At 37.4% G+C, this 26115-nt stretch overlaps 1 protein-coding gene across 1 annotated transcript in view; it reads left to right on the top strand.

The window, feature by feature from the left end:
- Positions 1 to 26115, top strand: part of Lrp1b (LDL receptor related protein 1B) — a 1955528-nt gene that overhangs the window by 1332033 nt on the left and 597380 nt on the right. Inside the window, exons 30-32 of the mRNA XM_042275227.2 lie at positions 874 to 1048; positions 1782 to 1876; positions 25681 to 25830. Coding sequence (XP_042131161.1) covers positions 874 to 1048; positions 1782 to 1876; positions 25681 to 25830 — 420 coding nt within the window. The remainder of the gene's footprint in view (positions 1 to 873; positions 1049 to 1781; positions 1877 to 25680; positions 25831 to 26115) is intronic.

The following is a 26115-nucleotide window of genomic DNA, read 5'->3' as shown; positions in this document are numbered from 1 at the left end:
TGAAAAAAGAGACATTTCCAGGGATAAGCTCTCAAATGCCATGGGTAATGACTGAAACAGTCCTACTATACATTACTAATCTCCATGATTTGTAGCAGTTCACTTTAGTATGTTTCTCTTTCTAAAATGCCCGAGTGTTTAAGACACATCCCCATGCTTGTTTTGCAAGATGCCCATCTCACTAATCAAAGAAAAACAGTGCAGAGGCCGTCTTTAGCGGCACTAACTCTATACTTAATTAGGTTTCAGTCATTACTACAGAGTCCACATTTGGAGGAATGTTAAAATGCCTTTGGTTTTGTTCTCATATCCCATTAATTCCTGATAATTGTCTGTGTTGAAATGTGTTCAAGCCTGCTGGTTTGGGAAAGGTTGAATTATTTTATTTTGCATAGGTAAAAATCCAGCACTTAAAACATTAAACAGCTCATTTGTTAATGACACACAGTACTCTCTCCTAACCAGACCTGTGTGGTACCAACTGAGGGTGTGAGACTGGAGCCAGCACTGTGAGGGCCTGTTATATAATTATGCAGGAGCTATTATTCTCACTCAAGTCCTGGTCACTTGTGCCCACAAGACCAGTGTCTACCAGAGTCTGTTCCAAGCACTGACTGGTGAAGCACTGACTGTTACTCTAATTTTGATGATAATTGTTGCTTCAGGTTTCCTAATGCCTCAGCAGTTAGACATTAATGATTATGCACACCTTAAGAAGTGTTGATAAGGGAATGAGATTGCAATCTTGTACAATTTTAGCTGACAAATTAAAGTGTAAATTAGGTTTTCCCTTAGACAGAACATAACTTACCTGAGGAGCCAAGTGTATGTGAACCTTCGGTCACTCTCCGTTTTCTTTATCCTGTTTTGCAGATATTCAGAGCATCAGAGGGTTAGCAGTGGACTGGGTTTCACGTAATTTATACTGGATTAGCTCCGAATTTGATGAAACACAAATTAACGTGGCCAGGCTAGATGGCTCTTTGAAAACCTCAATTATCCATGGAATCGATAAGCCACAGTGCCTGGCAGCTCACCCAGTCAGGGGGTAAAGTATGATTTAAATTTTTCTTTTTTCTTTTTTTTTACATTTTGTACTTTATTTCAGATTTTACAGAAAATGATTGTTTAATTCAGATGATACAGGTATTGAGGATCCAGTCAAAATGTAAATGTGAGTACGGAAATTGTTATAGAGATTCAGAGTTCTGGTGAGAGATTTTTATCTAAATGAAATGCAATTTACAAGTTCTCATTAGTGTGTATTTCTAGGGAATGAGAGTTTAGAACAAAAAGAGTTGTGAAGAAAAAGCAATTTCATTGGAATGGTGGTTGTGAACATTTCCTTACTGCTTGGTCAATGCAAAGTCAGCCTGCTCTTGTCTCTGGTGACTTCAGGAGCCTGTGTGATATCAAAGTTTTCAGGAGGGACGGATGAAATGAGTTTCTTCCCATCTACAGATTCTAATTCCTTCTCAGCCAAGAGGATTCAGTTTTGATGAAGGACAAAATGAAAGTAGTTTGTTGTAGTCTTAGTTAAGCATCAGATTTGGATGGAAAAGGAAAATGAGAATAAGATAAAATTCTTTCAAAGAAAGGAAAACGGCAGAAGAGATGCTTTCCTCCTAGGAAAATGCACAGGGATCCAACACTTTTAGGCCTTTTGAAAAAAGAATTAATTCTATGCCCAGAATATGTTTTCTTACTTTATTCTTTGCCATATGCTACTTTTCAATAAATGGATCTGCATGTAATATTTAATCTATATCTTTTGAATTAAGGAAACTGTACTGGACAGATGGAAATACAATAAACATGGCAAATATGGATGGAAGTAATATCAAGATTCTCTTTCAGAACCAAAAAGAACCAGTTGGTAAGTGTTTTTTTTTTTTTTTTTAATATTAGTAGTGACAGGTTTAATGTAATACACCTGCATGACTTTAAACACTGAAAAGATTACAGATTAGTAACATAAATTAGATTGAGTTGATTGGTTCCATAGAACCAGTTTTCTCTATATGAGATGCCTTTTGTGTGTGTATGTGGGGGTAGGTGGGTGGGTGTTATTAAACTTCCTTAGCACACAGCCAGCATCTGTGTGGCAGATTCCTGCATGCATATTATGACATTTGCTTGCTTCCACATGCTCCCCTGCCTTCCCAACTCTGCCACCCTCCTCCTTGTGTTTTCCTGTATTCTGTTGGAGTACCCTTTCCCTCTTATCCTAGCTAGGGTTCTAATACTGCTCTGAAAACCAGAACCATAAGCAATTTGTGGAGGAAAGGGGTTATTTCAATTCCACTTCCACATCACAGTCCTTCATTCTTAGGAAGTCAGAGCGGGAAATCAAGACCAGAAGCTGGAGATAGGTACCAACCGATGCAGAGGCCATAGATGGGTGTTTTTATTGGTTTGCTCAATACAACTCGCTCAGCTTACTATCTTCTACACCCCAGGACCACCTGCTCAGGAGTGGCACCACCCACAATGGGCCGGGTCCTCCCATATCAATAACTAGTTAAGAAAATGCACTATTGGCTTGCCCGCAGGCCAGTCTGGTGGGGGCATTTTCTTAATCAAGGTTCTCTCTTCTCAAATGGCTCTAACCTGTGTCCAGTTGACAAAACTTAGCTGGAACACTTCTCTCTAGACCAATTCCTTTCTTCTCATGGATCCCTTTCCACTTTTATGTCATATTTAGATGAGGATATTTAAATACAGATACCGTGTATGGACGAAATGTAGTATTTGTCTTGTGAGTCTGGCCTGTTTCACTTTATATAATGATTTTAGGTTCCATCTTTTTCCCCTGCAGATGTCATGATCATATTCTGCATAAAGCGATAAAGACTGAAAAAATTCTATTCTACTTATGTATCACATTTGTTTTATCAGTTTTTCTGTTGAACCTCTAACCACATTCCCTGTCTTGGTTTTTTTAAGTAGTGTAAGCTATTTATAACTACAGATATGCAAGTATTGCTGTGTTATGCTGACTTAAAGTCCTTCAGGTACATGCCCAGGATTGATGGAGTTGAGTCATACAATAATGATTTTTTATTTAAATATTATTTATTTTGTCTGTGTACCTGCATATGTTTCATGTGTGAGGGTATGTGTATGTGTGAGAAAATGTGTGCATATGAATGTGGAGGTCAGAGGTCAGCCTCAGCTTTTACTCTTTAGAAACTGTCCACCCTGTGTCTGAGGCTAGGACCCAAGGCTTCTGTGGATACTAGGCTTGGATGTTCAAGGAGCCCCTAGGCTCTTCCTCAGCTCTGAGGTTACATGAGTACACCAGCACACCTGGCTTTTTACCTGGGTGCTGGGCTCGAAGTCAGGTCTCAATGTTTATGTGGCAAGCACTTTACTGGCTGAGCCTCCTCCCCAGCTCCTAAAGGGATTCTAATTTACATTTCTTCCATGGTTAAGGGCATTGGATATTTTTTCCCAACGTTTGTTGGTAGTTTCTATTTCTTCTCCTGAGAATCATCAATTCAATTTATTAGGTCATGTATTGACTAGATATTTTGGCTTTTTGGATGTTTAATTTTTGAAGTTATTCACATTTTCTATATAGTAACCTTCTCTCCAATGTGTGATTGGCACAATTTTTCTCCCAATGTCTCGCTGTCTCTTCACTCTGACAGTTGTTTCCTTTGTCATGCAAGAGCTTTCTTATATCATCAATCCTATTTTCAATATCATCAATCCTATTTCCAATATCATCAATCCTATTTCCAATATCATCAATTCTATTTCCAATATCATCAATCCTATTTCCAATATCATCGATTCTATTTGTCAATTCTCAAGGATATTTCCCTTTCAGAAGGTCCTTGTCCAGACCTATACTTGATGTTTTATTTACATTTCCTTCAAGAAGTTTCAGAATTCCAGATATTACGTTAATATCTTTGATGTATTTTGAGTTCACTTTGTACAGTGTAGAGATACAGATTTGCTACCAGTCTTTTGTATGTGACTGTCAGGTTGCAACACTTGCTGAAAAGACTTTTTACTTTCCAGTGCCTGCTGTAGGTGAAATATGTTTCAACACAAGAAAGGTCCTCATGACTTCACCAAAAATAACTCATAAAACTTGTAATATAACTTTAGCAAAATAGGAAGATACAAAAATCAACATATAACATTTATTAGCTTAGTAGAAAGTTCTTGCTTAGCATGTAGTAGGCAAATCTAACACAAGCTACAAGGGGATTCAACATTATGACACAGAAGAAAGGAACTGAAAAAGACAGAAAGATGGATTGACTTTCCATATTTAGGAAGTGATCAATAATATAAAACTAAATTTATTGCAGAAGTTACCTACATGTTTATTATAATCCCCATCAAAATTCCAATTATACTCTTCATGGGACTAAAAAGTTAATCTGTAAATTTGCATGGATGCATACAAAATCCATAATAGCCAAAGCAATGCTAGAAGGAAGGGTGGAGCTAGACATTTCACTGTGCCCAATCCCAAACTACAGCATAGAGCTACAATAACAAACCTGCACAGTGCTGACACAAAATCCAACATGTAGATCAATGGAAGAAAATAGAGATGTATAAATAAGACTACTAAATTCTTAAGTGCTCTTTGGTTGGTCTAGGATCCTATTTAGTGCAAGACCTAATTAATAAGAGAAAATTCTAAAGGTTTGGCTAAATTCACATGAACATGAAGGTCTTCAGGTAATTGTGAAGTCCAAAGAAATGTCCAAGCATAATACTTGCCTTTAGACAAAGAACAGCTAATGCAGACAGAATGTGCAACAGGGGAAATCCATGCCATGGCTGTGCTTTGCAGAGGTGTTTCTAACAGATATATGCAAATGGGATTTATGAGACATAAGGCAACTACTACTTCAGAGTTTATTTATTCAGATTCATTGTAACCAAGTTTCCACTTTGTAGTGATCAGATTTGTCCCACCTTGATCCATGAAGGATAAGTGCCATCAAACACTGTGTATGGAGACTGGCTGCACAGGGACAGAGTAGGTCAGCAATCCAAATAAAGAAAACCAGAATTCCTCAAATGATTTTAACTAGAAATAATTGGTACGTCAATTCATCATATTTTCTCTGAACTACTTCAGAGGCAAGGAGGAAAGATATTTGTCATTGAGACAGAAAAAGAAGTCCTTTTAATCTGAAAATTTTTGCATCATTATAAACACTTGATTCGTTAAAAACAGAACAGTGCTGACATTCTTTTTTTTTTTTTGATTTTTCGAGACAGGGTTTCTCTGTGTAGCTTTGCGCCTTTCCTGTGACTCACTTGGTAGCCCAGGCTGGCCTCGAACTCACAAGATCTGCCTGGCTCTGCCTCCCGAGTGCTGGGATTAAAGGCGTTCGCCACCACCGCCCGGCACAGTGCTGACATTCTTGAGCTATTCCTATAAAACATTTTTTGAAATCTCAAAAAATCATTTTCAGGGAGAGTATGTAACAGGTAACTCTGTGTACTAATATAGTTTCTTTACCTCCATGTTTCTTTTCTCACATTTTTATATCTCTGTGAGGCATGAATTATAACATTTGTTTCTAATTTCATAGTACCTCTTCAGAAAGACATAATAACTTGACTTTGCTTTTATATTAAGTATGAAAATTATAAAATGTACAATAGAAAACCATTGTTTGATTTTGACATGTATTTAAGAATATTTTTAAGTTGAAAAATAAGTATTATAACCATTTCAATAGTTTCTTCATTTTAAAAATATTGAAATACACTGACTTGAGCTTATTCTCGATAGTAGTAATTTATAATAGGTGCAGTTCCACAAAGGTTTAAAACAATGCCTTTTGTGTAGCCTAAAACAAACTTTTTTGGTGTAAACAATGTAGTTCCTAGCTCTCTTCTTTGTATTATTTGTTTTGAGAATTGTACATAGTTGAAATTCAGGAGAGTGTTAGAAATCTGGGGCAGACTGAAATGCAAAGCCTTCTGTGAAGATGGCAGAGCAGAGGATGGAGGAGGTTCAGCTGCAGTTTGTCAGAGGCTGCCCAGAATGTGCAGGACTGAGAGCTAGGATGAGAAATCAGTTCATTACACTGTAATGTGGGAATCAGAGGTTACACCAAAATATTAATGTATATGCTTGTTTCAGTATTGAAGACTTTGCCTTAGCCAGACCCCTACTGAAATATTAAAGTAAAAACTCCACAAAAGCTTGCATGTTATAAAGGACCTTTATCTGGAAGGGGGGATGGGGCAGGGTGAGAGAAAAAGGGCAAGTGGGGGAGTTGAACAAGGGAGGGTGACTGAGAGGGTGATTGAGGGAGGGGGAGTGTTCCTATTTGCACTTTGCATTGGCTTCATGTGATGCTGTGCACTGAATGCTACTTTCACTGGGGTGACAAATGCTGAATACCTGTTCCCTCTCAGTTGTTTTTGTCTCCAACAATTGCTTTAAAATAAGATTTCAAAACAACACTTTTGTAAAATGGTAAGCTGTTGAACTCCTCTGCCCGAGCTTTTCTCTAGCTATCATGAGAAACATGTCTGAGCTGATACGTCACAAACCTCCTCCATCCATAACTACTCCATGAAAACTGAGTAGCTTTGAGTCTTTCAACATCGAAGCACAGGAACAAAAAGGAGTATTAGAAACTCAAAACCTACAAACCATTTTTAAAAAGTTCACATTTCCAAAGAACATTCATGATGCAGCATTTGGGGGTAGAGTGTTTGAGATGATGTGTAGGGAGTTGAACAAATCTGTGTTTATCACTCTACGTTGACAATCATTGACAATCTTTATGACTTTAATGAATTTATTACTTTTTTAGGAAATTGTTCCAATTCCTATAAAATGGAGATACTGGTACATAATCTGTGATCATGTGGAGCTACAGGTTTCCTGGACAGCATTTAATGTTCCAGTAATATGTTGCATATTTAGTTAGTGCTCCAGGACATTCTTATACTTGCTCTGGGGTATTAAATCATTGCTTTTCATAATATAAAACTGTGAAAGAGCATAATTTTCTAACAAAACAATATAAATAAATACATGTAGTCTGTTCATTGCTAAAAATCAATGAGATGCGAATCAAACCTGGTAAAACCTTCTTAGTATACAATTCTGGATGATAAGCCTGGATATGTTATTCACCCTGTAGAATGTCACCTCCTACAAATGTGACCAAAATGACCCTGCCTTTTAAAGCATCTGAGTTTTTGTTTTGTTTTGTTTTTTAGTGTCATAGAAAATACCATTTATCTTGGTGATAGTGATGCATCAGAGGATATAGGGAAAGGTCAAAACGATAACTAAAATTTAGAGAACTAGTTACTGCAGGTCCTTCAGATAGTTGGCTATGATGTTGACCATTAATATAATTTCTGATCAGTGAATACTGTAAGATTTTAGGAAAGGTGTTTTGCAATCATTTGATGCTTTCTAGTGAAGAGTTTTTGTATCTTTCAGGAGGCTTCTCAGGTAAGCAATATTATTGAAACAATTTTTTTTTTTCGAGACAGGGTTTCTCTGTGTAGCTTTGCGCCTTTCCTGGAACTCACTTGGTAGCCCAGGCTGGCCTCGAACTCACAGAGATCCGCCTGGCTCTGCCTCCTGAGTTCTGGGATTAAAGGCGTGTGCCACCACCGCCCAGCCAAAACAAATTTTTTAAAAGGCTCTGGAATGATTTTATATTAGTTTTATAGTTCTGGTAATTAAATCCCGAGACTCACACAGGCTAGCAAGAGGTCTACTAGTTAGCTAGACCAGCCTGCATCTAACATCTTTTTCTTCTTGTATATAGTTTTCTGGAAGTGGTGCTGTTCCAGTACCGAAGCCTATCAATAGAGCCACATTTGTATAGACAATAAGATATGGTTTCGCCTTGGGTTGTCATTTACAAAACTAAGTCACTCCTTTTTAGCTCCTTTTGTGTTCAACTGATTTTAAAATGTATTAAAATATCCTTGTCAAATAAATTTGTATATCACTATGTTATTTTTCCATTTATTTCTAAATACTGGATCCACAGTTTTCAGAGTTTTAGCAGAGAAATAATGCTAGTATTTTTTTTCTTTGTGCACATGGGCCTTATTATGTGCCTGAACATGTGTGTGGTGGGGAGGGACAGACAGACAGATAGACGGACAATGGCAAAGACAAAGACTCTTTGATTGATTGATTGATTGATTGATTGCCAGGATTTTTCATGGCATCTGATTGAAAAGAAGGAACAGCTAGCATTCTTTAGTGGGCTGTGAGGAAGAACAGTATAGACATGTTCATGGAGATCTGGAAGTGCAGGTCAGGGCCAAATATCTTCCTACAGATTCCATAATTCTACTCAATGTAGTCTTTTAGATCATCCTAAGTTTTAAGAATTTTCTTTTTTTTTTTTTAAGGCTGATTGATTAAAGATAGTAATCCTATCTACAAAATTTATTCCCAACAACTCCCGGGTTCATACTTAATACACTTGCAAGTTCTAAAAACAAACTGTATCTTATCGATTCATACACTTGTCCTTACACACACACATATGTTTGCATACTTGTGTTTTTGCACATGTAGCCACTGATGTATGGTAATCTGAACATTGATTTCCATAAAGTTTTACACAGTTTATGTAGAAGAAATATTAACCAGCTCTGGTAGGTGGACAGCAATGCATTTAGTAGCCATGACTTATGAATAGAAGGTGAAAAATTATTTTATTATATTGAATTTACTATATGGTCACATTAATGCTGAATGTTACATAAAGGATCAATTATGTTCTTTTTTGCTAAAGAAAAGAAAATGAAACAGTTTGAAAGAGTGCTTGTAACTAGTAGTCACAGAAATATGTAGGTACTGAAAATGAAAGAAAAAGATGGAGAAAGAAGGAAGGAAGGGAGGGAAAGAGGGAGGGAGGGAGGGAGGGGAGGAAGGAAGGGAGGGAGGGAGGGAGGAAGGCTGGCTAACAGCTTCACTTCAGCTCACACTTCTTCAGTATGCATTTTTATATACAAAGTAGCTTCTGTTCAGTAAGTACCATGGATGGCACAAAGAATATTTCACAGCTTTTACTTGTAATATTTGTATCTTAATGAAAAAAAGAATGAGGAGATAGAAGGAATCCCCATCTTGTGTATGCCTATGTGGAGATGTTTATAGAAAAAGGAAGACACATTTTAACTCCCACAGTTTCGCAATTAGGTGACAAAAAAGACAGGTCAGGGCAATTTCCTCGTAGTTTGTAACCTACAACTAAAATCACTGGGACCAATGTGGAACCCCTTCTTTGCTTCTCCTTGTCAGTCAGGTGCAGAACCCTAGGCTACCTTTTTATGGATTTCCTTCATCCTCTTTCATTCTTTTGTCTTCTAATAAAACAACTGTTACTCTTTCACAAGACTCCTTGGACTTTTCCGACTGGGCTGAAACCTCTTCAAATAGACTCTGTTAGTGTTATTCATTTCACCCTTTTGACTCCTTTCCCCTGACCACTGGAGAGGATGTTTGGGAACAGTGTGTTTGGCTTGTCATCGTGGCATGAGCTCAGCTCAATGGTTGGCACAGGAAGTAGTCTTCAGTAATTATGTGTTCAGTTGACTCCTGAGCAGGAAACAAGGAAGGCCAGTAGATTTGTACCATGTAGCCATTTTCCTAAAGAGTGGTGTGACATGCAACAAATGCATGATTAGATTGGAAGGCAAATGTGGAAAGACTTGGCTTCTAAACGTTTTGTAGGCGTTTGTTTTGCTTGCTCATTCCTCTCCCTCCATTGTTACACTCTTAACCATTTGGCTTTGATTAAAACCTCAATGAGAGATATCTCACACAATAAACAATAGGCTGAGACTGCATTAATTGTTATCCTCTTATAGATAAAGACTCATAGTACAGGAAACAAAGAAAAAAAGATTTATTACAATAATCCCTCATTTATGCCAATCCTATTAGTTGTAATATTTTTATCTTTTTCAACAGTTTCCATAGTGTCTAAAATAAATTGAAAACATGGTGCTTATTATCTGATTTTCTTTTGTCATGATGTTTTAACTACTATTTCTTGAACCATTTCTTAGAATCTGTTCAATAATTTACATCAACTGAGACAAAATAATAAAGAATTTCAGAATGTAATCTTTTTATTTGTAAAAATCATCAGTATAATTGCTTTTTCTTATATTTATGAAATATTTAAATTTATGAGACAAGTAACTTGATAAAATAGTTTTGTACTTTTACATACAAACTTCTTTTTAACATAAAGTCAAGGTTAAGCTGTATGAGGAAATACTTCTCAAAGAATCCATGCTGCGGTATTTCGCTTGGAAAGTGCTTTCAGAACTAGTCCCCTGAGACACTTTCTAAATTGGAATTCTATGGTCTTGTGAATGCATGTATTAATGTGTGAAAAATAAATACAAACCATTTTTTGCTGATGCACATGATAGTTATACCGTGAAGTACAACATAAGGACATTTATTATTGCATTATTTACTGATAGTTTTACTTACTCATTGTAAATAATTAGAACTATTATTTAATGGTGAGCCTTTCTGAGTAAATTCTGGCTTCTCTGCCTTCCTGCTACTTTCCTCAGACAATAGTCATGAAGAGAACAAGGAGACAAGGAGATGAAAGCCTCTGTTTGGTGATTTTTATCTCCTGGATATTGCTGGCATGCTTTATTTAATATTGAAGAATATGAAGTGCAGATCCCATATCTATACAGAAGCATTGGCTTCTGACAATGTTGCTGCACTTCCTTCCAACCACAAAGATATGCTTTTGTATCACTGCAGTCTGGGACCTCTGCTACACTTTGCAATTAAAAATATCCACGGTGACTTCTATCTATGCACTGAGAATTCTCAAGCAACTTGCAGATTTTTTTTATGTTAATTACACACAGCAGCAGTCTCTAGAGGTCATTCAGATATCTCATTCATTCACAAACTATGGCTCCTTGAAAGAAGTTAGTGTTTGAAGCAAAAGTTTAAGTTAGCAATCAAAACCAAATGTTTCCAAAGTCATATTCATCCTTCATCAAGAGCTTGATTTCATTGAGTAGCATTCTATCGAGTTTCATTCGTCCTACTTCAAGCGAAGAGCAGGAAAAAAAATATCACAGGATTCCTTGAAGCGTGGGCAGGAAGGAATTTCTAGAGCCTTGCTACCCATGAGAAATAGAAGCCAATTAGGGCACAGCAGAAGGCTTTTGGAGCAAGCAAGACTATGCAAAAATCATCTGGCCTCTACATACTGTGATTCACAGTTCATTATTCCTGAATCCTTAAATTCTAGTATTTAATTGTAGGAAATTGACACCCTGGACTATCCAGAATGTAGAATTGTTATTGTAATTTACTGATTCTTTGCTTGATTGCTGCTCCATTTATATGTGTGACATTATTCACATAAAAATTCATATTAATATCAAATATCCAGCTCACATTTTATTTGCATGTGCTATTGGAGATGGAGTAATTTCAGCCTGCAACAGTTTCAGCTGAATAACTTTATTTATTTTAAATACAAACCAATATTCTAATTATCTATTGATGAATTAAAAATTAAATATTGAATGAAGTTTTTTTTTAATTGAATTGTTAGTCTTGAATGAATTAAGTACTTAGAGCAGTTTACAATGACAGAAAATTTTAGTTTGGCATATAGTTTCTGTTTTTAAAATGTGCTCAGATTATAAATTTTATCCTGTAATCCTGAAAGAAAGCAACTTGCCTTGTCAGTCAGCATCACTCTTCATGCATTATTCTTAAAAATCTAGAATACTATATATTTTAGCTCCTTGGTAATCTCTTTTGTTTTTAATATAATCACAATCATAGGCCATTTATTTACATAAACTTCAAGCATACCTTCTTCAACTCTACCAACCACTTTCTATTATTTAATCATTGCAATCCATGCCTTGTGTTAATAAATTTTATAATATATACGTGGGTAAGGTTTTTAAGAACATTTTATGACATAAAATGAATTAAAGGGCTATCATTTTTAAAGCAAGATATTAAAAATATAACTACTGTTTTCTACTCAATATAATGATCTGTTGTATCTGAAATTTCACTTCTAAGCAAGTCACTTTTATGTATAAAATTTAATTAATATATAAAGCAAAATATACCAAAAATATTAAAAATAGGAACATTGGCCAGATAACTTGACAATGTTATTATAATTATTAATATATACAGACAAATAATTTGCACTTATTGTACACTAATATTATTATTCACTTACTAATTGTTCAATTGTTACATATAATAAAATCTTACTTAAAAAAATGTCATGTGGTACATTCTAGATTCCAGATACTGAAATCAAGCAATTATACCTATCCTCAGGAAAGTAATTTTTCAATTAAGGAAAAGTAACAGATAATTACAAATATCCTTTCAGCCAAAACCCATTAAACTAATCCATTAGTGTTACGTGCTGGACAATATAAAGATGTAAAAACAAAATAATGTATTCCCAGTATCTACTGGGAAACCTGAAGTAGTAAAAACAAAGAAAGAAGCTATAGCCAAATTAATGATGTTTAGAAATTTCAGCAAAACCTTAATCATAAAAACTATCCTTTTGCACTAAAATCAGGAATGAGGCAAGGCTGTCCACTCTCCCCATACTTATTTAATATAGTACTTGAAGTTCTAGCCAGAGCAATAAGACAACATAAGGAGATTAAGGGGATACAAATTGGAAAGGAAGAAGTCAAGCTCTCCCTATTTGTAGATGACATGATAGTATACTTGAGTGACCCCAAAGATTCCACTCAGGTATTGATAAAGTTTATAAACACCTTCAGCAACATAGCAGGATACAAGATCAACTAAAAAAAATCAGTAGCCCTCCTATATACAATGGACAAAGAAGCTGAGAAGGCAATTAGAGATACATCACCCTTTACAATAGCCAAAAATGATATAAAATACCTTGGGGTAACACTAACCAAGCAAGTGAAGGACCTATATGACAAGAACTTTAAGTCCCTGAAAAAAGAAATTGAAGAAGATGTCAGAAAATGGAAAGATCTCCCATGCTCATGGATAGGCAGGGTTAACATAGTAAAAATGACAATCTTACCAAAAGCAATTTACAGATTCAATGCAATCCCCATCAAAATACCAACACAATTCTTCACAGACCTGGAAAGAATAATACTCAACTTCATATGGAAAAACAAAAAACCCAGGATAGCTAAAAGAAACCTGTACAATAAAACAACTTCTGGAGGCATCACAATCCCTGACTTCAAGCTCTACTATAGAGCTACAGTAATAAAAACAGCTTGGTATTGGCATAAAAACTGGCATGTGGACCAATGGAATTGAATTGAAGACCCTGACATTAACCCACATACCTATGGACATATAAATTTTGACAAAGAAGCCAAAAGTGTACAATGGAAAAAAGAAAGTATCTTCAACAAATGGTGCTGGCATAACTGGATATCAACGTGTAGAAGGCTGCAAATAGATCCATATCTGTCACCGTGCACAAAACTTAAGTCCAAGTGGATCAAAGACCTCAACATAAATCCAGCTACTCTGAACCTGCTAGAAGAGAAAGTAGGAAGTAGTCTTGAACGCCTTGGCATAGGAGATCACTTCCTAAATATAACACCAGTAGCGCAGACACTGAGACAAACAATCAATCAATGGGACCTCTTGAAACTGAGAAGCTTTTGTAGAGCAAAGGATATGGTCAACAAGGCAAAGCGACAGCCTACAGAATGGGAAAAGATCTTCACCAACCCCACATGTGACAGAGGACTGATATCCAGAATATATAAGGAACTCAAGAAATTAGACATCAAAACGACCAACAGTCCAATTGAGAAATGGGCTTTAGAACTAAACAGAGAATTCTCAACAGAGGAAACCCAAATGGCTGAAAGACATTTAAGGAATTGCTCAACATCCCTAATCATCAGGGAAATGCAAATCAAAACAACTCTGAGATACCACCCTACGCCTGTCAGAATGGCTAAGATCAAAAACACTGAAGACACTTTATGCTGGAGAGGATGTGGAACTAGGGGAACTCTCCTCCACTGCTGGTGGGAATGCAAGCTTGTACAACCACTTTGGAAATCAATATGGTGCTTTCTTAGAAAATTGGGGATCAATCTCCCCCAAGATCCAGCTATACCACTCCTGGGCATATACCCAAGAAATGCTCAATCATACCACAAGAGCACTTGCTCAGCTATGTTCATATCAGCATTGTTTGTAATAGCCAAAACCTGGAAGCAACCCAGATGCCCTTCAACTGAAGAATGGATAAATAAATTTTGGCACATATACACAATGGAATACTACTCAGCAGAGAAAAACAATGACATCATACGGTTTGCAGGCAAATGGATGGATCTAGAAAAAAATCATCCTGAGTGAGGTAACCCAGACTCAGAAAGACAAATATGGTATGTACTTACTCATAGGAAGATGCTAGATGTGGAACAAGGATGACTGGACTCCTACTCACAGCACCAATGAGGCTACCTGGAAAACGGGACCCCAAAAAAGACACAGAGAAATGGATGAGATCTACATGAACAGCCTGGTCATGAGTGGGAACAATGAAGGGCGACGGTCGAGGGAAAGAGAGTAGGAGATCCTAGCTGGATCAAGAAAAGAGAGGGAGAACAAGGAATAGGAGACCATGGTAAATGAAGACCACATGAGAAGGGGAGGAAGCAGAGAGCTAGGGAGGCCCACGGAGATCCACAAAGATACCCCCGCAAAAGACTGCTGGCAATGGTCGAGGGACGGCAGGAACTGACCTACTCTGGTGATGGGATGGCCAGACACCCTGATAATTGTGCCATAAACCCTATCCAAGGACTGAGGAATCTGGATGCAGACATCCACGGCTGGGCCCCTGGTGGAGCACTGGGAGTCTAATTAGTGAGAAAGAAGAGGGTTTATATGAGCGAGAATTGTTGAAGCCAAGGTTGGATAAAGCACAGGGATAAATAACCAAATGAATGGAAGCACAGGATCTATGAACCAAAGGCTGAGGGGCCCCCAACTGGATCAGGCCCCATGAACGGGTGAGACAGTCATTTGACTTGATCTGTTTGGGAGGCAGCTCTGCGGTGGTGCCGGGTCCTGGGCTCGTTGCATGAGTTTGCTGTTTGAATCCTGGGACTTATGCAGGGACGCTTGGCTCGTTCTGGGAGGGGGGGACTGGACCTGCCTGGACTGAGTCTACCAGGTCGATCCCGGTCCTCGGGGGAGACCTTGATCTGGAGGAGGTGGGAATGGGGGGTGGGCTGGGGGGAGGAGGAGGGGGGCGAGAGAGGGAGAACAGGGGAATCTGTGGCTATTATGTTGAACTGAATGGTGTTGTAAAATAAAAAAAAAAAAAAAAAAAAAAAAAAAACCAGAACCAATGTAAAAGAGAAAGCCAAGTGGTCAGAACTCAGAGCTAAAATCTCACCCTTCTTCCTGTGGTGGTCCTAGCTTCCCGAAAGAGAGCTATTTCCTGTCTGTCCGTCTTTTCATAGTCTTTTATTCTGCCTTCTCATTGGTTGTAAACCCAAACTCGTGACTGCCTTGTCACTGTCTGTATGTACAGCCCCCCAGTTCTTAAAGGCATATGTCTCCAATGCTGACTGTATCCCTGAACACACAGAGATCTATGGGATTAAAGGCGTGCGCCGCCGCCGCAGCCGCCGCCGCAGCCGCCGCCGCAGCCGCCGCCGCCGCCGCCTCCACACTCTGTCTATGGCTCTAATAGCTCTGACCTCTGGGCAATTTTATTTATTAACATATAATTAAAATCACATTTCAGTACAATTAGAATACCACCACAGTGAGTCATAATAAACATATACTATATGAAAAAATATTATTTCAATGAAAAATCACATTGTGAGTACTATAAGAAAAGAGATCATCCTCTACAATCATAAAAACTTAATTTCAATACCCATCATCTAGGTAAAAATATGGAAGAGCAATACATGTATCTTAGCTTCAGTCCTTTGGGGAACAAATATAGAGCATGGCTGGACCTCGTTTTTGGTTACTCTAGTTCCAATTAAATGAACGAATAAAATAGTGTGGAGAGCTATAGAGAAGGACAACTCAATGAGACGACAAACAAGCACTATCATATGCAAAATTCAACTCCATACATGTGCATGCACATAGATGCACATGAATGTATGCATACACACGCAAATCACAATGTTTTATGTAGTGGGTAGCCATTCCAGCTTGGATCTGGAAGTTCCAACCCCCATTGAGACTCTGGCAACTGTCACGCCTACGAGGCGTGGCCAGGGAAGGCGCCTGGAGACCCGGAGAGCTGGATGGGCCAGCGCTCTCTCTGTGTGCTCTCTCTGCGCCGGGACGCTGAAGGTTGGAGGTGGACTGAGCAGAGCTCCAGAGAACACCGCTGGATTGCGATACACCTTTCTTAGACCCTGCAACCTACCTTTCACTTAATTTGTGAGTTACGCCATTAAATAAATATCCTTTTAACTAAAAAAAAAAAAACAACAAAAAAAAAAACTATGCTTTTGTTAAAAAAAAAATAGGCTATGATGTCATCATTTAAAACTAGTCATAATTAGTCAGTAATTAGCAGGTTAAATAAAAAGAAGGGTGCCATCTTTCTGCTATATTAGCTTTGTAAACTACAGTGGTAAAAAACAAAGCAAAAAAACAGGAACTTGGGGCTGGAGATATGGCTCAGTGGTTAAGAGCATTGGCTGCTCTTGCAGAAAACCTCGGTTTGATTCCCAGCACCCATATAGCCATTCACAATAGCCTGCCATTCCAGTCCCAGGAGATCTGGTGCTCTCTTATGGCACCAGGCACACATATGGTGCACAGACATACATGTAAGCAAAACAATCATACTCATAAGTAATGTAAAATCATAATAGAAAAGAATAACAAGATTTGAGACTTAAAAAGAAGTAACAGAAGAGGGGGAGGGTCTTGTTCTTTGAGGAAGGGAGAACCCCAAATAAGATTTGAATGAGCATGGGATGTATACAAACTGAATCTGCTAAATGAGCATCCAGAAGGGGGAAAAAAGTAATGACTCAGGAGAATGCTCAACATTAGATTGCCAGGAACTACAATTAAAATATCAATAGAATGATATAACAGTGTTTTACAATTTTTACTTTTGAATTTCTTAAGCTATAAAATTATAACTTTTACAAATGCAAAACAATGGCTATAAAAACTGTTAAAATGCTTTTAAATTAAATCAGTTCTCATAAACAAAATGCAAAATCTTATCATTGATTCTGGCTTTCCATTTTTTGTTTATTATTTCCACAAGGCTCATAATGTTTATCAGTCACCTAGACATAAACAATAAATATGCCTGATATAAACAATAAACCGTGCAAAGTAAAATATTTTATATGAGGGTGATGGAAGTGATCTGAATCTTAGCCTGAGAAGATATGCAACAAAAATTAGTCCATCAACTCCTCCCATGTATTCCACACAGTACTGATTAGTAATTAACACAGGGCACATTACAGGGCAAGTGGAGAATAGTTTAGTCTAAGAAAAGTTAGATTGGCGAATTCTATTCAGTTGATGGTGTGCCTTTCAAAAAACGGAAAACTTTATGAGATACTTTCATATTTGAGTGCATTTATAAAAATCATTGCATAGAAATGCCTTTCATAAAAATGAAAACATTTGCCACCTATAAAATATTGTACATGCAGACATAAAATGTAAATAAATAGTACTAGTACCGGAAAAAAATGATGCAGAAAAATAATCTTTTGAGATTTTAGTCAGGGTTGTCTATGAAACGCCTCAAACATAATAGGTTATTGCTATCGCTCTTGGTTGTCCCCACCTACTACCCCGCCCAGAGGTGGAAAGTAAGTCCCAGTTGCTAAAGACACCACACACTTGCTTTGAATACAGAACGTAGTGTGCTTGAGCTTTGTCTAACCTGAAAGCCTGCTATCTTGAGGACTAGCTTTCATGGTACAAGAAGGTAACACGAAGGCTGCTAAACAAGGGAAGCAATGAATAGTCTACCCGTATATGATGCCTATGAACCACAATGACCATCATGGCACTATAAGGGTACAGTAGCAGCACACATACGTTAGTGGTAGCCAACAGCTTTCTAATTGGACAAAGGCTCACTCAACAATACGGAACATGACTGGTACTAAAAACCTGGCTACCTGGAGCTAGTGAGGTGATTGGTCCTGGAGGAGAATCTAAAACTGCCTCTTTACTAAACCAACATATTCCCTAACTACGTTATAAATATTTATCCTACTCCCATGCATTTGTGTAGCTCACACCCCTCATCAATGCACCTTCTCTTTATAATCAAGAGAGGCTATTACAGAAACAATAGCCAGTCAAAATGCAGACTTGGAGATCCCAGCTACAGTGGAAATAGAACAATAGAACTCCTGAACCTACGGCTCAGGAAACATTGCTGAAGAGGGCAGGAAGATTTTAGGAGCCATAAGAACAGGAAATTTTCTGTGAGATTGTGTTTCCTAAGAATGTCAAAGAAGTTACATTCTTGAAGTTTGAACAATATGATTGCCTAAACATAACCTGAACAAGGACTATGGTATGACTGTACACACGATAAAACAGAAAGGAAAAGGCCAGAAGTCTTCAACCTTGGATAAAGAACTAGAGGCAATTAAGAAATGCTGAGAGCAGAGGAAAATAGTTTTCTTTAAGGCAGAGCATATCAACTCATAATACAATACCAAATAGTGATCCCTGTAAACCATATACACACATGTAACATTGCACAGACAGAACAGGTAGTAATTTTGTATTTAGGAATTCATATGTATATTTTAAATATTCATATATAATACAAATTAGTCAAAAGAGGTCATAAACTTGAAAGAGAACAAGAAGAGAAAATATGGGGAAGTTGCTAGGAGTAAAGGGAATGGGGAAATTATATAAATGTAGTCTTAGAAATATTTAAAAATTAATGCAGACAGCTCTCCTGTAAACTTTATGCAATGCTCTCCAGCTGGAAAATTACACAGAACCAACAATGCAGCTCTTCACCTTATCCCTTTATAACTCCCTCCACTTCCCTCTTGACATCGAACCTCTGCTTCCCCACGTAGAAATGAAGCTTCATGGTGTGGTCATGCAATCTTCTGAGACTGGATTTTCATTGCAGATTTCTTTCTGTGGAATCCCTGGCCTTGTTTCATTTGTAATAACAATTTGCTCTTTGTTTTGTCTGTGTATCATTCATAACCCTAGGGAAACTTCAGTGGTTACAGTTCTGCGATTTATAATTCAGTTACTCTAAACATTCAAGTACAAGTTTTTGTTTGTAAAGTTTTTGTTATATTTTCTAGCATAAATCTCCAGGTATGCAATTATTGAGTCCTTAGGTGATAATATTCTTAAGTTTTATGTATTTGTTGCTCCTTATGTATGTATGTGTGTATTATGTTTTCATTTGTGTGAGCACAGTTGTGTGTATAGGTGTAAGTGAGTGAATGTGTGCATGCATGTGGAGGCCTGAAGTTGACACTGGTTGTCTTCTTCAATCACTCTTCACGTTATTTACTGAGACAAAGTCTCTTCTTGGCAGTTCTGGGACTACAGGTGCCAGTCATTTCTGCCTGACTTCACCTGACTGAGATCTGGGGCTTCTAAGTCCTGTTCTCAAGCCTGTGGGCCTAGAGATTTTGCCACCGAGCCATTGGCCCAAGCCTATAATTGGCTTTTAAAGCTATCCTGTTGGTTTTCCACAGTGGCTCTATCATTTCACACTCCCAGCTGTAGCATGTCAGTGATTAGCACTTAGCTTCCTCAATAACTTTTAGTTCAGCCATTCAGATAGATGCATAATAGTACTCATTACAATCTGAATTTGAATTTCTTATGATATTGAACATCTTCTCACGGGCCCATTTGCCGTCTGTGTATTGTCTTCTGTTTGAGTTTTAGTATGTTTTCTTGGCATTTCTTAGACTGTTGAATCTGATACTTCTGTTATTCATACTTGCCTGATGTTGGTTATGTGGGTTACAAATGCTTTCTCCAGATGCAAGTGTGGCTTTTACCACCTATCACAGAAAAGGTCGTCAAGTGTTTGCTTTATAATCAAAATTATGTAGAGGAATCTCTGTTTTGTTTTTGTTGTGTTTGAGACATGGGTCCAGGCTGGCATTGAACACAATCCTGAATCATACTCCTCAGAACTAGGATTACATTCATTTTCTATCTAGCATGCCTGATAAGGGCAATTATTTATAATTATCAAATCATCTGCAATTATCAGCTGTTGTGATTACCAGAGAGATGGGTACAAGTTTTCAACATGATTTAGCTTTAAATATATGTAATGAAACTTGCTTATAGTGATACTGATACTGGATGTTTATTGAGAGCTAGGGGTGCCGCAATGTATTCTCTCTCTCTCTCTCTCTCTCTCTCTCTCTCTCTCTCTCTCTCTCTCTCTCTCTCTCTCTCTCTCTCTCTCCCTCTCTCTCGCTCCCTCCCTCCTTCTCTCTCTCTCTCTCTCTCTCTCTCTCTCTCTCTCTCTCTCTCTCTCTCTCTGTGCACACGCATGTGTGTGTGTGTGTGTGTGTGTGTGTGTGTGTGTGTGTGTGTGCGTGATATTGTGCATGTGCATATGAATGAGTGTGGAGGGTTTTATACCTAGATATTGTTCTTCCAGAAATGGTCACCTTGCTTTTTGGAATATCGTCTCTCACTTGAACCTGCAGTTCATGGATTACACTTGGCTGCCTGGCAAGAGAGTCCCGATCCCCAGCAATCTGCCTGTCTTTGCTTTCCTAGCCATGAGATTACATGTATGCCACACAAGGCCTGGCTTTTTAAATGGGTGTTGAGGGTGGCCTGGGTCCTTCTTCTCATGTGATTAACACTCTATCCATCAAGCAATACCCTCTGTCCAGTGCATCGTCTTATTACTCATTGACCATGGGGAAGGAAGCCCATCTAAGAACACGACTGCAGAATTGTCCCTTCTATTGTCATCAATTAAAAGAGGACAGAGTCTTGCAACACAGACAATGCTTGGATTTCACCAGAATGGTCATTAAAGTTAACATTAGAGTGTTCCCAGGAAGTAGAGTGGTCCATGAAGGTGCAGTGGGCAAGCAGTTAGGCTGGCACTGCTCCAGTACCACCATCCCAGATGTCAGAGGAACAGGGCTAATCATTGGGCATCTCAGTTTGAACTTTTTGTGTCAGATCTGGGTTTTAGTGTTTTTTTTTTTTAAAAAAAAAAAACAGTGTTATAGGCAGTGATAACTCAGAAACATGAGGAAAACTTTGATGAGAAATTTGGGATATGATGGAAAATATTGTGTAATTTCCATCTTTCCAAAGTCTTGATATTAAAAATACCTTTTTACACCTTTACATTTTCATTATGATCCCTTTATATACTGATTTAATTTTTATGTCTTTAAAAAAGAAAATACATAAAATTAACTATGCAGTTATAATTGCTACAATACTTAAAGCACATTATCAATAATAAAAGAAATACGAACTTAAATGTTGTTTAAAAGTATTGTGGCATTTTCTCTACCAAAGTGTGTATTATACCTATAATGTGAACAATTACGTCAGTTTGGTAAATTATATTCTTTCAGAAAATTAATATGGTCTTCCTAAATAAAAAAATGTTCAAGTAAAATAATATATGAAGGGAGTTTATTTGGAATATATTGAGGAATGTGAGAATCCAAGCATAGATATCAATTCTGCTTTTATATTACTAGGAGGGTGAGGGAAAGGTAAATATTTTACTTTTTATAATGTTTTTCAATTTAAGGGATGACTTTTTCTTCTTTTTCTTTTTGTGTTGCTTAATCAATGTTTCTGATAAGCAGACCCTCATAATCTTAATATTTTATAGGAGACTATAATGATATTGATACTTTTAAAGAGTCTCTTAATATTTTTACTTATTTTATTGTAATAAAATCATAAATAAAAACATCACACTTCACCAGGTAAGCAAGTAATTGTTTGAGTGGCTACCTTAATCTAGCAGTATGATGCATTTATCTGTAAAGATGTAGCATAATTATATTCCTCTATATACATTCCAGGAAAGCTTTGCAAACATTCTCACATTGGACCTATTTTCTCACGGCAATTGATTTCACATTCGAGCACCATTGACTACTTTTGGTCGCATTAAATGGCTATTACTTCACTGTTTAATGATTTATTGTCTGAAGTATTAACACAAAATGATATGACTCAGAAACTGTTTTAGTAAGTGCATATGTCAATTTAGTTTTCAGTGATGCTAGAACTTCAGTAAATATTGTTGACAAGTGAAAAAAACTCATGATGTAAAAGCATGCATCTTAATAAATCACAAATATTTCTGAACATTCTTGTATCAGTATATTAAAACAGACTTTACTAATTTCTTTTAAAATGAATTAATTATTGTTTATTCATGTATGATATGTGTGCAAGGCTGTACATACCATGGCTCCAGTGTGGAAATCAGAGGGCAACTTTACAGAGCCAACCTCTCCTACCTTTTATGGGTGATCAAACCCAGATCTGCAGTCAGACGAGACAAATGCCTTTACCAGCTGAGCTGTCTCTGTGGCCTCTTTCCCAACATCCTAAATTCATAACAGAACTTGTAGAGGATTTCATTTCTATGTTTTAAACAAGGAAATGATCAGGCAGTGGTGACACTCAGGAGGCAGAGGATCTCTGTGAGTTCAGGGCCAGCCTGGTCTACAGAGCAAGTTTCAGGACACCAAAGGTGACACAGAGAAACCCTGTCTTGTAAAAAAAAAAAATCCAAAAAATCAGAACAAAGAAGTGAACACACTCAGCAATATACACACATTTTACTAGTATACTTAACTACTTAACAAGAGGCAAGATATATGGATCATCTAGGTGGCATTTATTTGCTATGTACATAGATCAAGATAGAAACTTTTGTAAAGTTTAAAGTCACTCCCCTGGAACTATTTAATCCCCAAGAGATGTGCGAAAGCCTAAGCCATACAACTAGACATAGACTATCACTCCCTTTCATTCTATTTCTCATACTTTTTGGGTTTAAGTAATGCATATTTAAAATCCCATTGTACTAGCCATTTTGGCCCATATTTTTATTTTCTTATTGTAGGTATGTATGAGCACATATGTATATACACTTTTGTACATATGTCTCGGTCCAGAGGTCCACCTTAGGTATAGACCTCATATTTATTGGTGTAGGATCTCTCACTTACATGTAGCTGACATATAAGGTAGACTGGCCATGTATTTACCTGTCTCTGTCTTCCCATCACTGGGATTATAAGTACACATTTTACCTGAGTTCTGATACCACATTGAAGTTCTCAAACTTGCTCAACAGACACTTGACTGGCTGAACTATCTCCCCACACACCCAACTCTCTGGCCTCTACTTCTAATATCTGTATTTAAAGAGGCCTAGGGAGGGGGTTTCAAGTTTCAGGGCATTCTGGGATGTGTAGCAAGACCCTGTCAAAACAGAACTAGTCAGTCCGTTGGTAATGCTAAGGGTGTAGCTCAGGCTAGACCACTTGCCCAAGAGGTGTGAATTTATGATTCAGTCTGAAGTACTACAAAAATAAATATGTACATATGTAATTAGTACACAATTGTTTATTTGTGAGTATGCCTTAACTTCAAGAAAAACTCCTTTTAGGCATCTTATAGTTTTTATAATATATTTAATTAAGTAATTCATTTTCTGCTAACAGATTATCTTTTGTGGGTACCATACAATCGGCTGATTGTGACAGAGTCCCTTTCCTGTGTGCACATACTGCCCAGAAGCAGAGACTGAATTATAGACTCTGGAATTCAGTGGCCCAACTTTCACTTCATTTTCTGCTGAATTCCACATTATACAACACATACTCGTGAGACTGGAGAGTATGCAGTGACTGAGAATTTCAGTCACTGTGGGTTAATTTGGAGTCACGTATGTTCAATGTGAAAGCTCACCTTCCTTCCAAAAAGGAGATTAAAGAAAGTTAAACAAATACATTCTGTAAGAAAGGCTAGACTAGAGTATTGATTTCAATATTGCAGGGGAAAGAAACTAATAGATTAGTCTATCAATGTGAGACTAAAACTGATAGTGTAGATGCAATCCTTTTACGACTACTGGAGATGGCTCACAAATCTGACTCTGTGTTTTTTTTTTTCCAGCCAAAGCCAAGACAGAAATATGATCAGTTAAAATTTTATATTTCCCATATATAGCTTTTTCTGGCACATGGCCCTGAAAGAAATGTGTCCCTTGGGTCCATAGATAAAGAGGTCACAATATGATGTACTGCCTTCAGACACTACATCTTAGGAAGTCTAACAGAGGCCTTTCTGTGTGTGCTTGTAACAGTTCTTGCCTTCAAACCAAGGGCAAAATGCCAACACTCAGTTCAGCTGGGGACCTCGAGGACAGAAACAGCCATGTGAAAATGCAGCTCCCTGGGGCCTTTTCTTGACTGTCAGATGCAATTTAGAATCCTCATTGGCACAGACAAACTGCACATTTTAGAAAAGATTCTCTATAACAGTCTATGTTTATTTAATTCTTTGTATTACCTTAACATCATCAGACAGATGCTTAAGCAGAAGCCAGTTCTGAAAATATGTTCCTATTATCTGATTTCTACAGACATGGCATGCCCAGGTGGTATAGAGTCTGTAAAGGGCCATGTTGACATTCTTAAACAACCTGTATGGGGGAGACTTTTATCCTGAAATATCATACCTGATATGTTTATTATTATTATTATTATTATTAGTAGTAGTAGTAGTAGTAATAGTAGTTGTTATTTTAATTAATTTTCTTAGTAGTTAAAATGGATCACCTGACTGTGGTCTTCAGAAAAAAAATGTCTAAAAACTCTATTTCCATAATGCCTGACTTTTTGCATTGTGGTTCTATTGGTGAATGTTTCCAGCTTCTCCCAGAAACTGAGACAGTCCACAGGTAAAACCTCATGCAGGTGAGCTGGGTGGTTCCTGGTGTGGAATGGCGCTGACTCCTTAGTCCACTCTAATCTATGACTCACTGGAGTCGAGGACTGCCCGGTAACATCTCATCATCTTAATGCACTTGAACTCCTGGCAATCTCTCCCACTTTTTCCTGTGTGTTTGTGTGTTTCCTCGTGGTCATGTTTCTGTTCTTTGTTTGCTTTGGAAGGACTGTATGTGGCTTGTTCATACCTGGAGTTGATTTCAGGAAAAGTTTGCTGCCACATCTGAACATCTGTCCACAAGCTGCATCATGATAGGTTCAATGGCCAACACGGATGCACAGGGACATTGTTTCAGTGTGAACTGTGATTGTAAATGCCAGTAATTGTAAATGTCTGTGCTGAGAACACAGGTTTCTTAGCTTCCTGGGTATTAGTTTCCTTATCTGTAAAATGAAGGTGACATTCCTTTCAATGTCATGATTATTTTCATCGGTAGCTACCATGAAGTTGCCTGTGACACTCTAATGCCCCTCAGTTAGTGAAGACACCATATATCTAGCTTCCTATTAGCCAGGTCTTATTTTCCAAGACCAAAATGTGAACTTTCAACCTACTTTCCCCTATAATCAGGAGATGGTAAGTGAATATTGCCAATTGACTGACTGTTATTATGTTTAACTTGTTTAATTTAATTACAGGTCTATCGATAGACTATGTGGAGAATAAGCTTTATTGGATCAGTTCCGGAAATAGAACCATAAACCGATGCAACCTGGATGGTGGTAATTTAGAAGTAATAGAGTCAATGAAAGAAGAATTAAAAAAAGCTACAGCCTTAACCATCATGGGTAAGTGCAGTGATTCTGTGGTGAGGCTGAATCTTATTGATTAGGAGTTGATTAATTATGACCTATTAAAAGCCTAGCAAAGTTAACGTTTCATTAGCAACAAAGACACGTTCAAGCTGAACATCTCTGTGGGTTTTTTTTCTCATTTTTTAGCTTTAGAAAACACACTTTTATGATTATCTAGATTAGGCACTCAGTGCTGGTATTAAAATTAACTTTGCTTAGTTATCAATCCTCAGTATTGTGTGGATTATACTACTGTATGATTCTTTTCTGGGCTCTGTT

This window comes from Peromyscus maniculatus, chromosome 4 (genome assembly GCF_049852395.1).
Source record: "Peromyscus maniculatus bairdii isolate BWxNUB_F1_BW_parent chromosome 4, HU_Pman_BW_mat_3.1, whole genome shotgun sequence".
NCBI classification, from domain to species: domain Eukaryota; kingdom Metazoa; phylum Chordata; class Mammalia; order Rodentia; family Cricetidae; genus Peromyscus; species Peromyscus maniculatus.
The sequence above is the reverse complement of the archived record's forward strand: the minus strand, read 5'-3'. Positions and strand labels throughout refer to the sequence as shown.